The following is a 24,212-nucleotide window of genomic DNA, read 5'->3' as shown; positions in this document are numbered from 1 at the left end:
CCTGCCTGAGGATCTGAGGTTGCGTTCTGGCTCATAGGGGAGCAGCAACTCAGCAATATAGCTGGGAGCAAAACCATGTAGTGCTTTAAAAGTAATCCTATCTTCTAGTGTTTGTAAGCTGACCTGTTGAAGGTGTGAGATGTTTTTTTGGTTCAACCCTGTATAAAGTAAATTACAAAAATCTAACCTGGATGAAATAAAAGCATGATGACCTTCTGAAATAAAGCTTTGTTTTACTTTTAAACAATGACTAATCCAATACCCAAGTAATTCTATTTAATTCCATTTGTTTTGCAAATAAATGGAAGGAACTTGTCTTAGAGGCCCGGGTACGATTTTAACTCGAGAACCATGCCTGCCTTTCCACCAGAGGATCCAGGGTCTAAATGTAGTTCCATTGCTAGAATGCCTGGATCCCAAAAAGCCTCTGCTCTGGAGCAAGTACTTTCTGATCGCCCAGGAATCATCAGCCACAATTCACTAGTCAAACATGGCTTCCGTGTACAACTTCATTCACACAGTAAGCAACAATGTCAACAAGCCTGGACATATTATGTCCAGTCTGGCTTGTACTTTTGCTATGCACGAAAACTGTCTCAAACATAACCATTGTTTATCCGATTAATTTGTTGAAACTTCACAAATCTTCAGATACAGTGGAAACAAAAAAGACTCCCAGGACTGTGTTTAGTTCTTGTAGCCCCTTAGTACCCGGAACTATTTGGTTAAACAGCGGCATTAAAGCACATTACTCAGTGCTGACAGCCTCAGGGATGCCCTTCTCTGTGATGTTGAAGACAATGTCTTGACACCAGAAATGTGATTATTGAATGTTATTTTATTTAAATGTAATTATGGATAATGATATATATAAAATCAAATCTGTTTGCTATCATCTCTGTGCCACGCGTACATTTGGCAACATTTCTCTCGTCTTTTTTCCCCCTCTTCTCAAGTGAGCTGATGAGAGTGGACAGCATGTACAATTCGATTGCTTTACATAGGACGTGATATGAAAAGACGGAATATTAATGCAGACAGCATGAGACTGAGTCACACACATCAGTCATGCGATCCCCTTGTTTCTAATCATTTAGACATGCCAATTGACCAGCTAATATTGCATCTACATATATTGATCTCTCTATTCTTACAAATGAATGGAGATGTTCTCCACAGCAGAGTCGGGTGTTACAGGATAATTATCCTTGGGCCATTATGTATCTGCCATTGTGATCGTGCTGCTTTCCTGCTGGCAAGACCAACAACAAGGCCAACAGGCTGTCTGCTGGGGGACAGAGAGAGAGTCAGAGAGAAATAGAGCTTTCGCATGAGGAAAGGAACAAAGGAAGAGGGAAGGCAGTAAAGGGAGACTGGGAAAGAATGTACTTCATACATTGACTTGTGATTCATTACAGGACAGGTTGCCAGGGAAGGCAGTGAACTGATGTAAAAGGGCTGAGGGGAGCTCGAGGGAGTGACACAGCAGGGGGCGAAGAGAGATGATTGTATTAATAAAATTATCCAAAGTTATTGCACTTCATGTGACTGGGGCACCGGCCAGTTCTATCAGAGCTGTTAATGGTGTGTGTGAGCGTGGATCTGACTTTCTGTCTGCCTGAGTGTAACACTCTCTCTAACACATACACACACAGCTGGACCATACTGCTGAAATTAAAGTGTTGATACCAAAAGTCCAGCAGAGGATTAAAGCCAAGGAGTGTGCCTCTCTGCTGGACAATTACACCAAGCTTTCTTTTTCATATTACTTTACCCCAACTCAGCAAAACTTGCCAAGATTGCTCTGTCTCATACTGTAGCTGCCACTACTCCGCTAATGAAATCAGATTTACCAATAAAATGGTCACTCATGTGCCATTAAACTGGCAGCATTAGTCAGTACATTTGAGTAATAAATCCCCTTGGACTTAAATGATACAACTGTAGGAAGTATAAAGGAAGTATACTTTTGTACAAGACAGAGCTGCCGTTGAGCCCACATAATCCTAAATGGTGTTTGTTAAAGGCAGTAAAGGTGGCAAAAAATGACACATTCTTCTTCTCTTCTGTCATGCTTCAATCTCCTCTATTTTGACAAAAACTGTCTGAAATAAATCCATTGCGTGTGTGTCTGTGTGTGTGTGTGTGTGTGTGTGTGTTTGTGTGTGTGTGTGTGTGTGTGTGTGTGTGTGTAAGAGAGAGAGAGCGAAAAAAAGAGAAAGAGTTGGACTATGTATGTGGCATGTGCACGTGTTTACATTTCTGCAGCAAAAAGTATAGTTCCAGTGTTTTGTGTACAGTTTTCGCAGTTTTGTTTGTTTTTCTATATCCTTCCAACTATCTGATCTATATGGATGTATGTACATAGGTCTTTGTCCCTTTTTAACTCTCTTCATTCAACTTGAAGCCAAATGAAGCAGATGGCCTATTCGTTTTTGTTCACCAAAAGGTCTACATCCTTCTGAAGAATATCAATTACATTTATGGTGTTTCTTATCCTGTAGTTCTGGTTTGAGCTACAGCAGCTTTGGTGTAGTATTTGATATAATATATAGCCTAACCCTCAAAACAAGCATACTGTATGTAGTTTTCTGTTTGCTGTTTTGGTTCCTTCACTGCGAGTCAAAAACAGCAGATTGTTAGAAGAAATAAAAAGAGGAGTGAAATAGGAGAAAACTGTTGGAAGTTTTGACCTATTTTATATTTTTCTGATTCAATATAGAGGTCCTTCTGTGCCCCGTGATACCTGAGTACTCTTGGGTTGCTTAATTTTAATGCCATGTGTGCTTTTATGAATGAGAGGAAAACGTGTTGTGGCCATAGATCAGACAACAGAAAATTGCACGTACTATGCCTAGTTAAAGCAATTCTCCTCAACGTAATGATATAGCTATAATTAGTCATATGTAGGTCCAATTACATCACAAGGCTGTCATCAAATACCAACAAAACAGTTTAAGATTGGAGGAATTTTAAAAAAACAGAAACTGTGGTGCTGTTGGACATGGCGTTTTAGGGAACCACATTTCCCACTTTGGAGGACAAGAAAGCCTTTTGTTTATGCTGCTTGTCATCTTTTGAAATTATTTTTAAATAATGTTTTAAATAATGTCATTACCATGTTATGTTGCTATTTTCTCTCCTATCTCTGTATTTCCATCCTATATATTCTGCCTAAATTCTGTAGGTCTGCCTCCCATCCCACCCCAATTTCTCTTCTCCCTCTGACTCTGCTATGATACCCTCCGCTATGCTGCCATTTACTCTCCCCACTCTTGTCTCCCATGGTTTTTACCCCTCCTTCCCCATAGCTGTCTCCAATAGGCTACCTCTGATACAGTCACCTTGTTAACACTTTGAAGCTGTTAAGATCAGAGAGCTTGACAAGCTGCAGTGAAATGTGGCAGGCCTACTCCTGATTACACAGACTTAAATATAAGACAGCCAATTTGCTCCGGCTTTGAAACCCTCAATATAACAAGGATTCTGTGCAGCCCAAGCTCTGTTATCTCCACCGGAAATGTAAAATCTTGCTTCCCAAATGTCGTGCTATTCTATTCTTTTTTATTTTTTTCTTCTGTCATGTGATGTTGGTTATTACATAGTACATTTACTTGTGCTTCGAAATTCACAAGCTTGTCATAAGAACATGTGGGATTGCAGGTCCAAGAGATGTTTTAAATTTCTAAAAGTTATTTTTTTCCAACAGCAAATTATCACTAACTACTCTGTCATTCATTTATTTTGTCAGAGTTTGTGCATTAACGGACTTTTAATGTACAAAAGAGCTGACTACTAAATAAGAAGAACTTTCTGTCACTGTATGTGAGTCATATGTCATCCCCTTCAGCAGGTTAGCCTACACTGACAGCCAGACACTTTGTTATGACCTAAAGGTGAACCTGACAGGGCATCTTCAACCTCACTCTCCCCTGAGTCACCCCACAGCGCTCCACTGTAAACCCTAAGGTATCACTACACTAACTACTATTTGCATAAGCTTTAACTAAAATCCAGAGTACAGTAACAAATACACATTTTTAGTAAGGCTGTTTTTATCATATCTACAATATTACTGCTATATTCCAGTGTAATAAGTATGTCGAGAGAGTTATTGATCACTGTAATCATTCTTTCCATACTGGCTGTGAAGTAATCTCTTTGTAGTAAGTAAATCAATATTCTCGTTCATTAAAAAAATGCTTCCCAAAAGTTCAGCTGAAGCTTATATGATCCATTTAACTAATAATTACAATGTACACATGGGCATATGATTGTGTTAAAATATTTGTACAAAACGAGGTAAAGGTAAAAAAAGCTGAATTAAAGGTTCTGTATATGAGATTTTGAACATTGGTATAGCAGCAAACAACTATTTGCTATGTAAAGATATAGTGGAGCAATGGTGTCCTGAGCAGAGAATGACATCACTCCCACTCTGGGTGTGTTGTCATCCGAGCTTTTCTCTGCTTTGTTTTGGTAGGCAGTCTGGCCACTCACGTGAGTCCCTCGCTATGAAACTGTTGGCTTTGAGGAGGGTGGTACAATGACTGTTTCTTGTGTCATCTAACATTATTTTGACCAATTCAGAGTTTGTAATTATAGGAACAGTGGAAAGACTAACAAAGATGGTTTTGGTGAGTTTTACTTTGTGTCTGTCCAGTCTGAAGTGCGTTATTGATGCTTTAAACGGTAACAACATAAAAAAAAACGGCACTGTGCATGTGCATTACTCTGGCCAAAACTTAATAATAACAATAACAATTCAACTTTTAACTTTCACTGTGTTTGTAGTCGGTGCCATATTAGCCAGTAAACACAAACCCAGTAATACGCAAACAGAACGGACATTAACTTTGGACCAGGCACATCACTTTTGCAATGCATCCGATGAAAGCGTCTATATGTTGATATGCAAGGTAAAATGATTGTTTGTTCAATGGAGTCTGGTGGGCCGTAGTGCCCATTTGTTTTGGTCTGAGAAGCTGTGCTCTAGTGTGAAATTTTGTGGCAGTGAATGTGGCATACAGGTCATTTATTCCTTTAACTTAGACAATTTCTGTAGTTGTTTTAATGTCCAATACCCCCGGTTGCCCTGGTCTTTCTGTGTGGAGTTTGCATGTTCTCCCTGTGTCTGCGTGGGTTCACTCCGGGTGTTCTGGTTCCTCCAAAAACATGCAGGCTAGATTACTTGGTGTCTCCAAAATTGTCCTTAGGTGTGGATGTGAGTGGTTGTCTGTCTATGTGTGGCCCTGCAATGGACTGGCAACCTTTTGCTCGATGTCAGCTGGGATTGGCTCCCCCCCGCGACCCTGTACGCAGGATAAGCAGTTGACAATGGATGGTATATGGTTACATTTTGACAAAGTGGCACCATTAAAAGTATGCTGTATTGGCAGTTTCTGTTTCATTTTGTGTAAGTCACACTAATATAAAAATATGTGTGTGTGTGTGTGTGTTATGGCAGTCATGCACTAAGGGTTTTAAAAGTACCTTAATTGCCTCCATGAGTTGCGTGTCATACCCTTTGCAGTGACTCCAACTGCTGACTGTGTTGATAAGCAGGCCAAATCAGCGGCCAAACAACAATAACTAACTTCCCATTGTTTTTAGAACGCCAGCATTCAAGTGTCCCTTTCACCTCGCATGGTATTTTTACCTCACATCTCTCCTACTCTCTCGCACGCCTCACAGTTTCAAAACCTTGGGTTAACATAACGAAACATGAAGTTAGAAGACCCAATAACTCCTTCTCAAAATGTTTTGGTTAATGTTAAATTTAAATTGGCCATAGAATTTAAGTAACTGTTTTGCGCTATTAAAATGCTATAGTATCAGACTGATGTTTCAGGTATGTCACAAAATGCAGAAAATCCGTACTGTACTGACCAATTCTGAATGCATTCTCCTGTGCGTATTTGTAGGAAGATGTGCACCCCTGCCTTTAAATGTAAATACAGTATGTCTGCATGAAAAGTAATACTTATGTTCTGAGTAGAAACTCTCTCTCTGCAGCCTTGAAAGGTGGTTATAAAATGTTTTTGGTTTTCTTACAGACAGAGATCATTGGCAGTGGTCAGCCTAAATTCAGCCTGTAACCATGGATTCCATTGGTAACTCATTTTCACTTTGGTAAAAAAAAAGTACCATAATCCTAAGTAGATTCTGTTGTTCTTAAACTGACCAAAGCTGCTGTTCTCTGTCAATGAAGAAACTACAAACTTTTTATGACCACCTTTCTAGGCTTAACAAACTCTGAGCTTATCCCTGAGCTTTGAGTTGATTGAGCCTGGGAAGTGGGAAAACTGGGAAACTCTGAATTTTCGGTTCCAAAATTAGTTGAAACAACTCTGAGTATGTTGAGCCTGATGGAAGTGCGTGCGTGGGGATGAAAAAAAAACATCATCAATGGACCTCCGATACTACGATTCACCATGGCGACAGGTGAATAAAGGCAGATCCTCCATTTTAATTGGGTGGAGCTAGAAATATGAATGCGTGCCAACGCGGACCATGATAGGCTTTAAATTGCAGGAGTGGAAGAAGGATCAATGCTTAACATTAGGGCCAAACGATTAATTGCATTTGCAATATTATCGCGATGTAATAAAATTAGATTTTCTAATCGCAAAGGCTGCGATTACACTCAGGTCACATGACACCCAAGAGGAAAACAGTCTGCAGACGAAGTTGATGCTTTGTCTGCATGTTACGCTGTACCTTGCCTTCTTGTTGTACAATGGCCTTAAGCTTGACAGAAGTTGACACTACATAAACTTTAGTGTCACAAAGGGAATGAAAGTAACACCCGCTACCCGCGGGTAACTTGGTGGTGGGTGAAATCGTCGGGCCATCCGCAGCTTTAACGGACAGGAAAAATGCACAACAGAAAGGCCCAGTCTGTCCCGAGTTAAGCTTGATTTATACTAGCTACGCACGTAGCCAGGCATTTATACTTGTGCGTCTGTGTGTCCGTCAATCTGCAATTACACCCCCAAACGCTAGTCTGCAGTAGTGCTACAGCATCCACTGTGTTGACTTTTGCTGGCCAAGCAGGCTAACTTCCAGTTTAGCCCTCCGCTAACGTTCAAATGTCATCGACTGAATGGATCACATTCTGATAATGAAACGAGTCATTTCGCTCGGGTTGTGACGGGTCAAATATATTGATCCACTCGGAGGCATTGCAAGGCTACCCAGCCAACCAATCACAGAGCTTAGGTTCCGCGTCGGCTCGACGTGTAGTTACATTTTTGAGGAGGTGCGCGTCAGGCTACGCCATAGGAGACGGCGTAGGGTAGTGGGCTATGCAGAGGTATAAATTGTACTTTACAGCCTGGTTACAGCCAGTGCGCCGCTTACCAGCATCGCAGGCTGCGGGGGAGGGGCGGACTCCGGTGTTGTTGGAGAATTGCTAAGCTTGTCTATTACAGGAGAGGAGACACTTGGTTTTATTTTCGTTGGCCTTTTGAATTGAACCTCAAACTGAGTATTTTTGGTTTGCTTACTGGGATCCAGAAAGATGGACTCCTTGGAGATTAGAACTGAGATAAGGACTCATTAATTGGTGGTTGAACTGTGGTTTTTGTATTGAGTGCTTACTGTATCACACTGTGGTGAGATAGTTTTTCTTGTGGTCTGTAGGTAGGCCGACCTGATGATATTATATCATATTATTTAATGCCATGACTTGACTCAAATTATCTTTGTCATATTAATAATTTGATATATCTTCATTTCTCATAATAATAATTCTACCTAATTCATCATAACACAAGAAAGAACAGTGTAGTTCTATCTATTTAATATTGTGTTGGTCATACTATATACTGATTTAATGCTTGTCAATATACAGAAGGTAAAGAGCCTAAAATTTAATTGCATATTAAATTGCAATCACAATATTGGTAAAAAAAAGATCGCAATTACATTATTTTCCAAAATCATTCAGTCCTAGTTAATATTATTAGGCTACTATACAGCGTTTCTCATTCATCATTTACCAGACTGGAATTTCCTTAATGAGTGATAAAGTGCTACAGTCCATTACATTTGATTTTATTTAGGAAGGCTATATTTATAAACTGTAACCCGACGGGACTAAATGTCGGTGGCAATCAGCTACCTAATTATGAAAATAGGTAGGCTATAGAAAATAGAAAATCTTAATACACCAAGCCCAAGCGCTACCCTGTTCAAGCGCTACCCCTGTTCAAGCACTACCCCTGTTCATATTACTATATCATTATTATATCATCAGATGCCACAGCTGCATAATATTAAATACAAAGAGCTCAGAAGATTCAACCTATGATTCTCGTTCAGCGATAATGGAGAGTTTGTTCAGCAGTAACGGACAGTTTGTTTTTTCACCATCTTCTTCTCATGTAAATTTGTTTAGGGCAAGTTTGCACTCCTGGTTATTTGTTGTTAAGCAAGTGACGTCCTGGCACTGACCTTTACTTTGCAGAGAACAACTTAGCTAAGCGTAGTGTGTGTGTTTTTTAAGCTGCCAACTTGAATTACTCCAGTGAAGATAGACTGACAGACGGATGGGTATATCCAGCCTGAGGGGGGAGAAATAGCATCATCCTAGCAGAATGACGAACTCACTGTGCATGTGTGTGTGTGTGTGTGTATGTGTGTTAGTGTGTATGTATGCAAGCACGCACAGTAGGACATGTACAGTAGTTAGGAACTTCCCTGTGTGGTGCCAGCATTTGTGCAATTGAATTAACACACAATGACAACATTTCACACAAATTCTTGTCTGCAGAATCTAATTTAGAAATTCAGAGAGAGGGTAAGAGAGATTGTCTGGGAGAAACATATCCAGTAGCGAATGACTATGCACACTTTTATTGGATAATTCTCAGTTTGGACCAATGAAACTTTTTTTATTATAACTGAAATATTGATACCACCAAAGTACCCGGCAGTATATTTCCTCTGACTGTTCATGTATTTGTCTTCAGGATGATTCAGAGTGGTGAGAAAAGGCAAAAACAGATAAAAAGGGAGGGGAAAATGGATGAGGGAAGCAATATCAAGGCACAAGCTTGCATTATTCCGCGGTTTTACGACAAATACTTAATGAAAACCCCCGCGAGGGTGATAGAAGCCTGTATTTAATTAAGCCTTTATAAAATATTAACCAGGGAGGCCAGGGCAATTCCCCTCTCCCCTGGTCTGCTCAGTAGATTGAACCACAGTTACACTGCATAGACAGTTCTGAATTATAATTTCAGATAGAAGGTGTGAGAGAGAGAGACAGAGAGCGAGCGAGCAGGTCTAGTACTTACTAAAGAGCCAAAGGGGAGGTTGGGATGGGGGGCTGATGCTGCGCCTATTGCTGCCTCTGGAATGTCTTCTAATCACATTAGGGGGGGAACTATAGCTCTGATTTATAAGGGCTCTTTTAAGTTCACTTTTCAGTCCCAGCACCTACATGTCTCTACCTTTTAACAATCTTTGAAATGACTTTGATCTCCTAGTTTACTTCCTGTGCAGAAAAGATGTAAATCATCACTACAACTGTGGTGTCTTTTTTTCACGACAGCGATGATGACTGGTCTGTAGGGAGCTCTGAGAAGGCCTTAAGCTGCAGTTGCTACTGTGGAACAAGATAAGGGAATGGATGGAAGAAATTCACTAATTTATTTTGGTCATGGCTGATGGCCAAATGTCATTTTCTGACAACTATCAATTACACAAACCATCAGCATTCACAGCGGCTGAAACTAAATTCCACGCAAATTGTATGACATAATAATCTCAACTCAGACGTCAGTCAGTTTTTCTGAACTTTCAAAAGCATGTAACATTCTTCATCAGTGAATGGAGCTGGTTCAGGTGGCATCAAATGACCCAGCTCCATTCACAGATGAACACTTGACCCCTTCCCAATCTGTGCTGTGACCAGTTGTGTTGTCTGCTTCAAAATGTTCATAAAAATTAAGGTCTTAAGAATTCTTCTTTTGGTCACTGCTTCTTAGCTTAAGTATATTAAGATTAATACGTTTATTGATTGGATTTATGTAACACACTTGGTTAAATTAAAGGAAACAATTTCTGAATTCTCACCTCATGACATTATCAGAGACATAATATCATGACAGTCCTAATTGTCCATACTGCAATTTTACTACTGTATGTTGATCTATGCTGTATACACAAAATCTATGTGTCTGTCCATCTCGGAGACAGATATTCTTCCATTTTTTGCCCCGTTTGGCTTTTTTGGGGGGAGATTTTCCTTATCCGAAGGATGGAGGGTGTCGTATGCTGTACAGATTGGAAAGCCCCTTTAGGGACAATTGTGATATTGGGCTATATAAATAAAATTGACTTGACTTGAATCTGGGCGGAATCACTGTATGTTTTCATCAAAATGTATTTGCCGTTGCAAATAAGTACTATACAAATGCCATTTCTAGGAGTAAGACTTGCATTGGTGTTATAATAAATAGAATAAAACAAACTATAGGGGTTGCCTCCTTTGATAAACTTACTGTCTATTTTGTATCAATTTACAGATCCATACAGACTCTGACGAAGGTGAAGGCAACATCAAGTACACTATCTCTGGAGAAGGGGCGGGCTCCATCTTCATCATTGATGAGCTAACAGGAGACATCCATGCAACAGAGAGACTGGACCGAGAGGAGAAGGCCTTTTACACACTAAGGGCTCAGGCACGGGACCGGCTCTCCAACGACCCACTGGAACCAGAATCAGAGTTTGTCATCAAGGTCCAGGACATCAACGACAGTGAGCCAAAGTTCTTGGAGGGTCCCTATATCGGCAGCGTGGCAGAACTGTCACCCATAGGTAAGGCGAGAAACAGGCAGTGCAGTCAGACAGGAACCATCTGGAGAGCTGTATCAAACTTTGAGTTCAGGATGGCCCAAAGGTGGTTATACTGCACAGAATTACCAGTTATATTACAGCTATTTTCATGATACATAAGTAGGGTCTGTAACATATTGCGTTGTCCTGGGCTCGGGGGAAGCTAGAAAGTGCCAAGAAGAGCAATATGCTAAAAATCTCCCCAATTGTGAAAATGGAAAAAGGAAAAAGCAGACAGAGGATGTTAGATGAAATGATGTGGAATGAGTGAATTCATTGAGGATGAGAAGAATGGTGACATGGACATTTGAAGAGGATCCCTACACTCTGTCGGGCCTATGACCTTAAGTTAGGAATGAGATGGAGATGGCTGTGTTCTGACACACTGTTATGAGGCAGATGATAAAAGGGGGAATAAGGGGGAAAGAGGGGCAGAGGAGAGGTTGCGCCAGAAGAGCAGATGATGCGGAGGGTACACCACATTTTCATGGCGGCTTGAGACCACAATGTTTTATTGTGAGCAACAATATGTGCTCACATGCACCCCATGGTTGCTTAAAATTTCACTCAGTGAAATGCAAAAGATAGGTGAATGAGGGTGTCAGGGGCTTCATAAGTGTGGTGTAAATGTCAAAGACACAGCTGATGTGTAATAAACAAAACTGTTAAGCTGTCAAGTGATATCACAATATCATGTGTGGGTGATACTGGTATGTGCATGTGTGTTTGTGCATATGCAGTAGAGCTGGGGGGTGCTTCTTGTTTGAGTGACTCCAGGAGTAGTGCAAAATGGAATGGCTCTTCCCTATTCAAGCCTGATTGGAATTAATTCCTGCCTCCTCAGCATGATCCAAACCATGGGCATTTCTGCCTACAGTGCTCTCTAAAACTGAATGGGGTGTGTGTGTGTGTGTGTGTGTGTATGTGTGTGACTGACTGACTGAGTGAGAGAGGGACAGAGAGACAGAGAGAGAGAGAGAGAGAGAGAGAGAGAGAGAGAGAGGGACAGAGCAATTGAAAGGTAGCAAAAAAAAAACAGGGGAGAGATGAAGAGAATATAAATAATGTGGAGATTTAGAAAAAGATGTAAAGCGCTGGGAGCCAAGAGAGCTATTATCTCCTCAAGAAAGAGATAAATGGATTCATAGAGACCATGCTTAGTTAATGTTAGTTAATGTAATCTAAATAACCATGACCCTTCCACTTTGGCTGCTCACCCCTGTTCGACCCTGTCACACCTCAGTCAAATTACGCACTAAATGAGTGTGCAGTTCATGTTTTAAACATCGTTGTGGAGCACTAGCCCTAATGAGGTAACAGCTACTGCTTAGTCAAGCATTCTTCTGCCCTGTCCCTGTTTCTTTTATTTCTGCCATTCTCCTGTTGAACATCAGCAGTATGTAAGGTCAGCTGTATTCTTTTATTTTTTGGGAGTGATAAGGTCACAAGCACAATGACAATAACTAGGGAAGTGAATATTTAAAAAAAGGTGCCAGACAGACCAGCGTGACTGCCACATGTCACTCTCCAGCTTATGGGCTTTTGCTCTGCATACCCCTCCCAATGCATGTATTAAGGATAGCTCAAGAAGGTGGAGACTGTCACCTGTCTTCAAGTAAATACTCACTACAGCACCAAAATAATTCAAAGCAAATGTACGGTTTATTCCTGTTTGCTAAAAAGTGCGGTGCCCAGCTGTTTTAGGATCGTACATAGGCTTCGGGCTGTAGACAGACATGTCAAGTCAGAAAGTATCGAGACTCAGACTAAAATGATTGTTGGTTTTAGTATTTTCATATGGACTTATTAAGACTATACTATAAAAACCCCAGACTTATTATTCAAAACAAAACATGTTTCCAAATATATATTATTTTGTTTGTTTGCTTAAAATGTCTTTTTCTCAACACCATCCTTCATTGTTTTAATTTGTTCCAGCTCTATGCATTGTATTGTCAGACAATAGTGTTCTTTAATACCACAAACATTAAGGAGATTTTATAAGCAGGCTGACATCTTTAATAGTATATACTTGATTTTGTAACTATTCCTGTGTGAACACACTTTATAGTCAAAACCGGGTTAGAATCAGTACTTTTTATGTAATTTGGATACAACGCCTGTGATCGGAAGCAGGTTGCAGGCATTAGCCACACCAGTGATATGCTCACTGTGCTGTTTTACTGCCAACTGTATAGCAAAGTGCCTTGGAAAACGTGAGGCCATAATAGTAAGAATGTAATCAGTAGTCAGCTGCCTGAGGCGTATTCTTTTTTACTTATCGCTGCTGTCATGTCTCCCAGTGCACATCTTTGTCATAGCTATACAGCCTGCCCCCTCCCTCTTTTTGCAGAGGCTTCTTGTCTGTCTGTCTGCTCAACATCTGCTACCAAAAATAATACTTGTATATATAGTCGTTTGTTTATCAGGGTTGGTTAACTCTAAAAAAGGAGAAGAGAGGGCAAATAAAATAGGAGTGGCAATGATGATGATGAAGTGTGAGGGTCTGAGCTCTGTTATGTCCTTTGGAAAATGTGCTGCTAATGAAATTGCAGTCTTAAATCAAATTTGCAGTGCATTGGTGATTGAATGTTGCTTTGAGAACCTTTGCATGTCTTTATGTTTGGATAGAAGACTGAACAGGCATGGAGTCACTCTGCAGAATGCTTGCTGTGTACTCGTGATGATTAAGACTGGGAAAAATTGATTTAAAACAGTGTCTTGGTAGAGGACATCCTTGAGAGGACACAACCAAAAAGAAAAGTGACTAGAAGTCTTGAGTATAAACTTAAGCAAGGCATGGGGCCTTTGGCAAATATTCTTTGGAGTTTATTAGGGCTGTCCCCGACTAAGGATTTACGTAATCGTGTGTTTTGTGCGGGGCTATTGCGAGCGCGGGGGGGGGGGGGGGGGGGGGGGGGGGGGGGGGGGGGGGGGGGGGGGGGGGGGTACACACGGTAGCTCCGCTTTAATCCTGAGAAGCTGCAGATCTGCAGTCTCTTTTCATTCAACTTACATTGTAAATTTCCAGCTAAAGCGAGGCTTTTTGAAGACCCCTCTCTATCTCTCTCTCTCTCTCGCCTGTCATGCCTGTAATGCTGCCGACAACTACATGCACGTCGCGGTTCTCCGCGGGTCTATTTCAAGTAGCCTGCTATTTAAAAACGATACAATATTCTTTATGTGGTTCATCAACGGTGATAAAAGTCCCGCGAGGTGCGAACAACTCGGCACAACACCGTGAAGCCGGTGCTCGGCCTCTTCAGCAAGCGTTCCTCCATTGGCACTGCACAAATACACGCTACGCTTATACGTGCGCACTGACGACATAGGGTTAGGGTTACAAGTTTAAATAACCATGACCCAGTTCAAAAACATTTATTGAAAGATTTATTCTTTTTACATGTTTATTTACAGCATTACACGTTGAATGTATATTGTAATAGGCTGTATATTAACTTATTGGGAGAAAACTGGTAGTTCTATGTAAAATCAGACGTTGAGCAGCCCCATACAGCCAAAATGGCATGATCCTTGTTTCACTGCCATCTTCGACTGTGAGATTGACAGTCGAATCAGGCTCCGCCCTTCGAAGCATCGAATCTTCAACTATTCGGGGTCAGCCCTAGAGTTTATATATTCTCTCAGTAGCCACTCTGTAATGGACTGGCCACCTGTCCAGGGTGTGTCCCTGCATCACTCCCAGTGATGCATGACCAGCAGTCATGGATGGTTATGGCTGTTTTCTGGTCAGAGAAACATATTTATCCATATAAGAAGATGCATACATTTTACTGATATAGTGGTGCATTGGAACAATGAATCCTCCATCTGGCTTTTGTTTACCTTCTTCCAGTGAATTCATTGTTTCCTAATATTTTCTCCTGCATCTCTATATGACAGATACACAAGGATAAGTAGTCTTGAACAGTCATCTTTTACAACTCTACTCAAACAACAGTAATTGCTCACCACTATTAGCCTGTGGCTAGAGTGCAGGGTGGCTGCATTAAGCTTGCCTTTCTGAACATATTGAATCCCATTCTAAAAGCATACTGCCTAGTGTCACACATTGAAAGATTCTTCAGTTTTATAGTAATGCAGGACCATAATAGTACGCATAGTGTACATTAAAAAAAAATATATATATATGTTTTTCACTGTAACTGATTAGAGATTTTGAGATGGCTCAAAGATTTGGTTGTACTAAATATATGATGTGTTCAAACACTTGCATACCCTTGAGCTGACTTCAACTTTTGTCTCAAACAATTCTCTAGGTTAGCTACACTGTAAAAGTTGTATGGATATGCACTGTATGGATATGTGTGCTTACTTTATATGTAGAATGAAAAAAGAACAGTTTTATCTGATATAAGAATAAGTCATTTTAGTTGCCATGTATTGGTAGTTTTAATTTATTACATGTTTAAATGTGTTTTTCAAGCTTAAAGGAGATAAAGATGCATTGTGTTCTGAAATCAGAAACTGTGTATTATATGTCTATTTGATTAATAGATGTTCACTTACAATCCAACAGGTCATCTTTCTCTTTATGGCTCATCATCCCCGGTATTTTATGAATAAAAAATGGACCCATCATTAATGTAAATTACCGACAATGTTAAAAGCTAATGTTGCCTCATGTCCATTTGCGAAGTAATGTTAGAGGTACGGGGCTGTCCATTTACAATACCCATCCTTCCATTATAAAATACCTCAAATTCATCTCTGGCAAAAAGCCCTGTGTCATCCTAAAAGTACCAATAACATTCAGTGCGATCCACTTAAAGTTACATAATGTGTTGAGAGGTAGAGGTAGATAACCTCAAATGCTTTTTTTAAATAACAACATAAAAGACAACTTAGAAGTACGAACAAAATAATGTAAAGCCACAACATCATTTCCACATTGAAGTTTATATAGCAATATATAGTATAATCTGTTTGTTTGTGAGCTTTCTACTGGTAAGCTGGTAGCTGCATGTTTTTTTTTTTTTACTGTTTTGTCTATCTGTTTGCCCTGGTTCCAGTCTTTATGCTAAGCTGAGCTAATTGCCTTGCTGAATCTAGCTTTATATTTAGCATACAGATCATCTCAATCTCTCTAAGAAAGACAAGTGTGTTTCCCAGATTGCCAGACTCCTTTGAGAAGAGTCAGAGAGTAAAGGGTATGAATTTCAGGGGATAAATCAGGATATTGTTGACAGCACAACTACAATATTTAGTTTATGTTAGTGTGCATGTCAAGAAGTGTTACTGTAGGTACTTGCATCATTATATGTGTATACCAGATCATTTAAATAGGATAACATGTTTGGCTAATGTTTATGTTGTGGAAAGCCTTATCATTAATTTTTGAATTGGATCCATCTCTTTTCCCTCTGGTTTTCCCCAACAATAGTAAGTGTTTAAATTTGTATGCAGCATTGAGCTAGGCCTAAAACATTTCAAAACCCAAGAGGCTAAAGTAATGTCAAACTGGTATACTGTCAGACAATACTACATAGCCATTTATGCCGGCATCTTCAACAGTTAAGCATTGGATAGACTAAGCTTTTAGACACAATATGCTGCAGAGACAGTATTGGCAGTGACACAGTGGCACCCCAAGCTAATGATTATGCTACACACGCCCAACTAATATTGAAGTAATAAAGACAGGCCTTTTCCAATTTGAAATCAGTATTACAGTGTGTTACAACATGCATACTGAGACATCTGCAATCTGTTTGTTTTAGTCCCTGTGCGAGCTGACTGACTAAGTGGCACAGTTTGTTGGGTTTGAAATAATTTAGTCACTGAGGCAGACAGCCTTTCCTACCACTCAAAGGTTGGGTGACAAGGAGGGAGTCGGGCGGAAATGTGGCTAGGAGGTGCATCTCTTGATGGTGGAATCACAACAGGGTGAAAAGTTTCCACGGAGCTAATCCCGTGATTGATGTGGTTCCATTAGAGAGAACCTCAGGACCTCTGAGTGACAGAGATGTGGCACAACACGACGTCTGTGCCATAGCCTCTAACCTCAGGTAACACTGACTGACAAGTCAGTGCACAGTGTCCAAAGAACAACAGGCAGGCAAACCATTCAGTCTGATAACAGCCATTAAGCTGGCCACTATCCTCAGCTATTATCTACTAATTACACAAGCTGATGTAGTGTAGAATTGCCACAGTTCAAAGTAGCACCATGGAAGCCTTGAATTGACATTTATCTTATTCTCTATCAAAGACACAGTCTAATATATAAAGCCAGGTCGGAAAAACTGACAAACTGCAAAGGCCATTAAACAACACAGATACATTTTAAGACAATGTCTTGTACTTTTATCCACTAAAGAAATGTCAGCATCTGAGGTTTTCTTACAATTCCTCATACCTGAAGGCATGTTATCTCTGTAAATGCTACACCAATTAGCCTGTGCCTTTTTAAAGGTAATTCAATTATTAAGTATGCTGTGGCAGTGTGTCTTTGGCCCAAATGTTTATTTTAATATTTTGGAATATTTGGAAACGGCATTGATTTCAAGTATCAAACACACTTTATTTGTGACTACAGCAGAGTTTCTACCAAATATCTGGGTTTTTTATTAGGGGTGGGAATCTCTGGGCATCTCAAGATTCGATTCGATTACGATTCAGAGGGCTGCTATTCAATTATAAAACAATTATCGATGCATCTTAATGCATCATTTTTTCTATACAGGATCCCTGGATAATTATTAAGCCTTTAATTTGCGCATTAAAATACAAAAGAAACATCTCCTAATTAGCTTAAAAGGACTAGTTTGCATCCCTAATTTACTTTATTAACCTCAGCGCAGTAGTCCCTCGTTTCATCATCAGACTCCTCTGAAAAGTGAAAAATAATAATCAGGATGTACAGTATGTATACAGGACAGAGCTGTACACCAGTTTAGTCTAAGCTTGTACCAGATGTTCTCAGCCCTTGACTAGTAGGTTAGTTAGTACTGACGTACAGCCGATAATTAATCTTAATTTGTTACTAATTTAGCTAACGTTACATAAATAATAAATATTTTTAGCGCCTTTCACAAGACCCCAATGACGTTTTACACTTAGTTACAGTGACAGAACAACAAAATGTCATTCAGGATTGAATGCCTTGGTAAAGTGCTGGGTTTTTGGTTTTTGGTAGATTTTTTAAGTGTCCAGACAGGGAGCATTTCGGATCTCTGTGGGGATGAGTTCCAGTGGGTGGGGGCTGTGACGCTGAAGGCTCTGTCCCCTAAAGGCCCATTTATACTCCTGCATAGGGTCTATGTGCGTACCTACGCCGTAGGCTACGAAACGAGTCATTTTGCTCGGGTTGCAACGGTCAAATATATTGATTCACTGTGTTACAGCCGCTGTTTTGGCCGCTAGTAAATGTTACTTTAAAGCGCGGGGTACTTCCGGTCGGCTCGGAGGCATTGCGAGGCTACCCAGCCGACCAATCACAGAGCTTAGGATCCGCGTCGACTCGACGTGTAGTTACATTTTGAAGGAGGTGCACGTCAGGTGACGGCGTAGCCTTTGTGTAGCCTCTGCGTAGCCCCGTAGCCTACACCGTCAATGTGACGCAGAAGTATAAATTGCACTTAAGTCCGGAGTCTGCTGTGGGGGACTGAGCAATCCCTTATACAGGGGAGATGGTAGCTAGCGCTAACAGCCTTCACTATTCCTGCCGTTGGGGAAACTACAGACTTTTATTAACGGACACACAGTGATCTATGCTGCATGTTTACTACCAGACTGAAACTTACTGCTAATATATTTCTCCACTAACTTTCAACGGCACGTTCTGCCGCTTGCTCTCTGTCACTCGCTCGGGCTCACACACAAGATACACAGAGAGCTGCCGAATGTTGAGTGTCACCATGTTCGCAGTGTGCGCGTTAAAAGCATTACTTGCGCATTGATATATATTAATGATTGTGTGACATTTTAGTAGGGTGGTTATTCATTCTGCAGCGGTGGTGTGCGGAATACAGGGGAATCTGTTGTGTGCGCTACACATACGCTGCACTTCCGCGAGTTCTGCTTTTTGCGTTCCCTCAACATTACATCAATTTTTAGACATCATGTTAAGCGATTCATAATCTTCCACTTCCGCATCACGATGCATCTAAGAATCAATTATTTCTCCCACCCCTATTTTTTATACTTTTGGAGTATGGATGTGGGCAGATGTGGTACTGCAAAAGACATCTAGTTGACAGATGCTTCATAAAATACCTGAAGTGAGGTATAGAGATTGACAAGTCTGAAAGCCCAGAGAGCAGCATAGGAGAAGCCTTGTAGAATGTACTTTTTAAGTGTCTCTGTGAAGGTCGCTGTCCTATCTATCACTGGGTACAAAATTATAACATCAGCGTTAGACTTACACACAATATAACTGGAATTTGAAGTTTGTTTGTGGTGACTAAGACATGGAAGAGCACTAGGCAGAATAAAGTAGTAAAGAGAAATGTATCGGATTCCAATAATGGTTTAAAAATATCAATGACCAATATTATTTAAACTTTTTGGTGAGACTCCAAATTACTTTTCTCAGTATTGTTGTGACAAGTGACCAGTACACATACAGGACCAAGAACTAAGAGGCCTTTTTATGAGTAGACAACTGCAACAAAATACACCATTTAGGTAAGCGAACCTTTGTGGACAAGTCGTTCAAAACAAGCCATACGTCTTATTTCCTTTTGACCTTTCTCACTCTCTCTCTTTCTCCTTCACTTTTTCTCTCTCTCTTTCTTGCTTTCACCCTCAGCATAGTCAGCATTAGAAATAAATTTGCCACTGATTTTTTACGTAATGTGAGAACCCCACAAGGGGATTAAAGTCATAATCACCCCTCCTGTTGCTGTGGTCCAGAGAGGTTGCCCAGGAGGCTGCAAATTGCTGCAGTCACCATTAGGACAGCCGGGGCCTGTCATGCTAACAGAAGATGAGACATTTGGAGCAGCAGGATCACAGCAGAAAGCAATGCGACAAGGCAGGGGCAACTTACAATCAATATTCTCTGCCAACCACCTTTATGTATATGACCAGTAACATTATGTGCTCAACCGCAGTGCTTGACATAATTGATTATAGCTGATCTGTATGTGTGGTCATGTTTTTGAATCTGTGTGCATGTGGGGGAGAGGGGAGGCAAACAGAGAGAGATAAAGAGAGACAGAGAGAGAGAGAAAGAGAGAGAGAGAATGTTTGATTCATTGTGTGAGGAGGCATGGAAGATGTGAATGACAACAGCAGCACGATAGATTCACAATTGTGAAATTGATTAAGGGTTTTCCTTGTTGAAAAGCATGGACTTGGCATAGTTTCTTGTACATTATGCATTTTGACATTGTGCAAGGAATACACTGTGTCTAAAACAATAATGTTGATACCTGACCTGAAGATACAGGGGGGTATTCAAATGTAATAATTTGTCTATAAATCCGGTTTGATTGACTTCTTTTTAAAGAATTTAATGGTTTCTGCATAGAAAAGTTTCTGTACCTTAATGTTTGTTCTTCTAGATCAGCAGTTGACAATGTTTTGTCACTCCAGAGATAAATGCAAATAAAGAGAGGTTCAGATTTAAAGTTGACATGCCACACTGGCCCACAATGTTGTCTACTTATGCATTTAATGACACAAGTTCAAAGGCTAAAAAAGATTTGTTTTACAATCTCTGTCAAGAGGGATGAAAAATATTCCTAAATCCTTGTAGAGCTCGCGAAGAGGATCAATGTAGGCAGGCCATTGGCTTTTATGACATGGCAGATTTTTGGCCCCTTTTATACTTCATTCTCTCTCAACCTCCTCTCTCTCCTGGGGCATTTATGTGGGTGAGAGAGGAATGAATCACAGTAGAAGTAGTGAAGAAATAACTTTTCATGTGAAAACACCTCAGCTTTTATGGCTTTACTAAATGATCCATAATGCGGGCGGAGAGCACTCGGTCCTGCAGATTAAGGCGGGCCGTATCGAGAAGGAGGCTCGGTGCTGCAGCCGTTAGACCCCCCCACCCCGCACACACTGAAGCTCGCACCAGTACGGCACTAGCTGAGATAGGCACAAATCTCTTTTACGAGGCTGCCTCTTAAATAGCTGTCAGTCTAGTGTCTCACACGTGGTGCACTTCTCTAGCTCCCCTTGCAGTAATTGAACCATCTCTCCTAGAGTGCTGAAATGGTGTGGGATGCCATTCCAACAGCCTGTGTTGATACCATTAAACCAAACTCATGCATAAATCTAACTATAAAGCCATCGTCACGCACCCTCCACCGAATCCTCTACGCCCCAAAAACAACCCTATTCCTTACTCCATTTCACCACAGATGGGTTACTTTTCATCTGAATATTATTTACATTATCCTTCAAGGGAAATTGTACAGTGCTTAAGTATCATCTGCAGCACAGACTGTATAAATATGTTGTTATTTTGGAATCTTCTTGACTTCCTTCATGTTCTTTCCACCATGACAATGTTACCACATTGTCAGAAGTATTCATGTGCTCCAGTAAGAAACAGACTAACAATCAGAAAGGAATAACTTCTAACCAGGTTATTTGCTTTTCTTAATTAGCTGTTAATTTCACATACCTGGTGGGATTATTTGTGCCTTAAGGAGGAGTTATTATATTGTAACAATAGAATTATAGTAATATTAACTATTAAATAGAAGTGGTAAATAGTGTTAAATAAACAGCTTCCATTCAATGCCAGTTATGTCTGAGGCATTTTGCTCTGCTAGAGGATTAAGTGAATAACAAATCCATATCCTCATTATAGTTGCACAGCCATGAGATTGTTGTAACCCTGTCTAGTCACTGGGAGAAACACTGCTGAACAGTGTTGCTCACATGAATATTAGGGAAAATGCAAAATTATAATTTTCTGATCTCATTATTATACAGAAAATCAGTTGTGTTAGATTTGAAAATTATCATATGAAAATGCATAATGTACAATGCTAACTTTTCTCTTTTGGTGTGATTTAAATGATGAGACAAAGTATGTAAATATCTGCAGCCTACATAAATTAGCTTCATTCTAAGTAAAGGCACTAAAGGCATGAGTAAGTGAGGTGACTAAATGTTTATTTGTTCAGCAAGTGTCACAATGTGGCTCAGACTTCTGACAGAATTATGGACATAGTATGTGTATAAAGATTTACTTAATCGAGCTGAAAATGATTGTTTCACTGATCTCTTCTTGTTGACAGTAGCATTTTTGACCTCGCCTGATTGGATGTGTTCAGAAATGTTTTTGCTTTATTGCACCTGGAAGAACAGTCAACAGTCAGGGTGTCAGGGTTTACTATAGTAACAACACACTGCAAGGTGAGAACACCAACCACTGGGTGTTATAAATAATTGATTTTTAATTGTTAAACTACTGTTTAAGTTAAAAAAAAACCTGAAGCAATAACACAAGGTATTATTGACTACTTTATTCAATTTCATCTGTGGTGTTATTTCATGGATATGTGACTAATTTGATGTAGTAACGTTTTGTTATGTTTAACCAAACAAACTCAGCCCAAACAAATGTGCCCATGAGGGGGAATAAACACAGACAAACCTGTATATTTTGGTAATTAAAATTATTATTGCTACAGTGCATGCTGTCTCGTCTGAGAGCAATTTGTGATTGAAGTTTTAGTTTGTGAGAGAAAAACAACTCTTTAGCTAATGAATATCTGGAGCTTTTCTCCATTAGACATACTTCTACTATTACTGCATTACATTTGAATCTGAGAAAGTCAATAATTTTTAATGAATTTCCACAAGTCCATCAACAGTAGACTCTGCTTAAGTGAGATGCCAACCATGCCAACATATACTGTAAGTAACGACTGCTTCTACTGAAAACACTGATGCAAGCCAGAACTTTAATAAGAATCCAAGCGCAAAAACTCACTGCTTCGCTTCTCTTTTTAATATAAACACAATAAAGACCCATTTGCATTTATATGGTTCTTCCAAGCCATCTGACGTTGCTGCCAGCCAGTACCCAGAAACAGCTGAGCATCAAACTGATTGTTACCTGGGGAAAATTAAGATAAGGAAGTAATCCCATGGATGAAAATGGCTTTGTTGGACCCACAGCAGTAGGGCCAACCAGGTAGACAGAATTAACAGACCCCTGCCTATTGCCAGTAATGAAAATACCTAGCCTCTATATAGCCTTATGTTTTCAATATGATAAGAATGATATCTTACTCATCCCCCAACTGGGATGCAGCATATCTTGATTTTATAAGAATCAGGCTGGTGTGTACTGTTGCATATTTGGATGAGGTAATGACTGTATGATACGAATATGAATTAAAAGCTCATTCCATCCTAGTTAATATGCACTGCTTTAAATCCACTGTGATCTGCGATATATCCGGATTTAACTGAGAACCACGCAAGGTTGTTGACAGTACCAGAATTAATGATTCTTTGGTGTTGCACATACTGGTGATGCACTGATCCATTCATCTACCCATCTGTTTTTGTGTGTTCACACCAGAGATGCTAGAGTCTAAGTCAAGTCTCAAGTCTCTGAGCAAGAGTCCAAGTCAAGTCTCAAGTCACTCGTGGTTAAAATGAGTGTTGTATCACATGCTGCGTTCAATCCAGGCTGCTTATGAAACTGCTTAGCTAACTAAATAAAACTTTAACGTCACATGGTCAACAATAAACCTGTAACCTGTTTTTACCAGAGCACAACCATATAATGTGCAATGCAATTAATGACAGCTTAAACTACTGTAAGTCAACACTTCCCCCAGACTCTCAAACCCAGTGTGACATTATAACTAAATAAAACTGTAACGTTACATGATTAACAATAAACCTGTAACCTGGTTGCAGCCACCATTAATAATTAATGTAATGGCAGCCAGTGTGACGTAAATGATTACGTTAATCGACCACCACAAGTTTGGCAAGTAAATAAACACTCATTCATCTTTTCATAACGAACGACAGTCGTACCTAACCTCTGAAGTCTTTGAGGACAAGTCTGAAGTCAAGTCTCAAGTCACTGGTTGTGCGACTTAAGTTGAGACTTGAGTCTCAAACTCAAGTCACCATCTCTGGTTTACACCAATTGCTTATGAGGCTATTTTACCTTTGAGCTAATTTGTTACTTTGCCGCGAAATTCAGTATAGCTGCAACATAGCATAAAATAATTTCGCAAGTATCATAGACCAGGTAGAGTGCTGCATCATGCGCTACCTATATGCGTTAGCATTCAAACCGGCCAGCTCCAATCTACATACAGGGAGAACAGAAGCGTGCTATAGTTGACAGCAACAGGATAGTGATCTGAGCTGTCTGATTTAATGGCCGGGTGACTTTAATGATTGCCCCC

General features: G+C 40.1%; 1 protein-coding gene across 7 annotated transcripts in view; it reads left to right on the top strand.

Moving 5' to 3' along the window:
• LOC123987544 (cadherin-22-like) overlaps positions 1-24,212 on the top strand; it is a 289,311-nt gene that overhangs the window by 210,459 nt on the left and 54,640 nt on the right. For all 7 annotated transcript variants that reach the window (XM_046076538.1, XM_046076535.1, XM_046076534.1 and 4 more), the window contains one exon: positions 10,536-10,830. In XM_046076538.1, the coding sequence (XP_045932494.1) occupies positions 10,536-10,830 (295 nt within the window). The remainder of the gene's footprint in view (positions 1-10,535; positions 10,831-24,212) is intronic.

This window comes from Micropterus dolomieu, linkage group LG18 (assembly GCF_021292245.1).
Source record: "Micropterus dolomieu isolate WLL.071019.BEF.003 ecotype Adirondacks linkage group LG18, ASM2129224v1, whole genome shotgun sequence".
Classification (NCBI taxonomy): domain Eukaryota; kingdom Metazoa; phylum Chordata; class Actinopteri; order Centrarchiformes; family Centrarchidae; genus Micropterus; species Micropterus dolomieu.
Note: the sequence above shows the minus strand (reverse complement) of the source record. Positions and strands in the feature narration are given on the sequence as shown.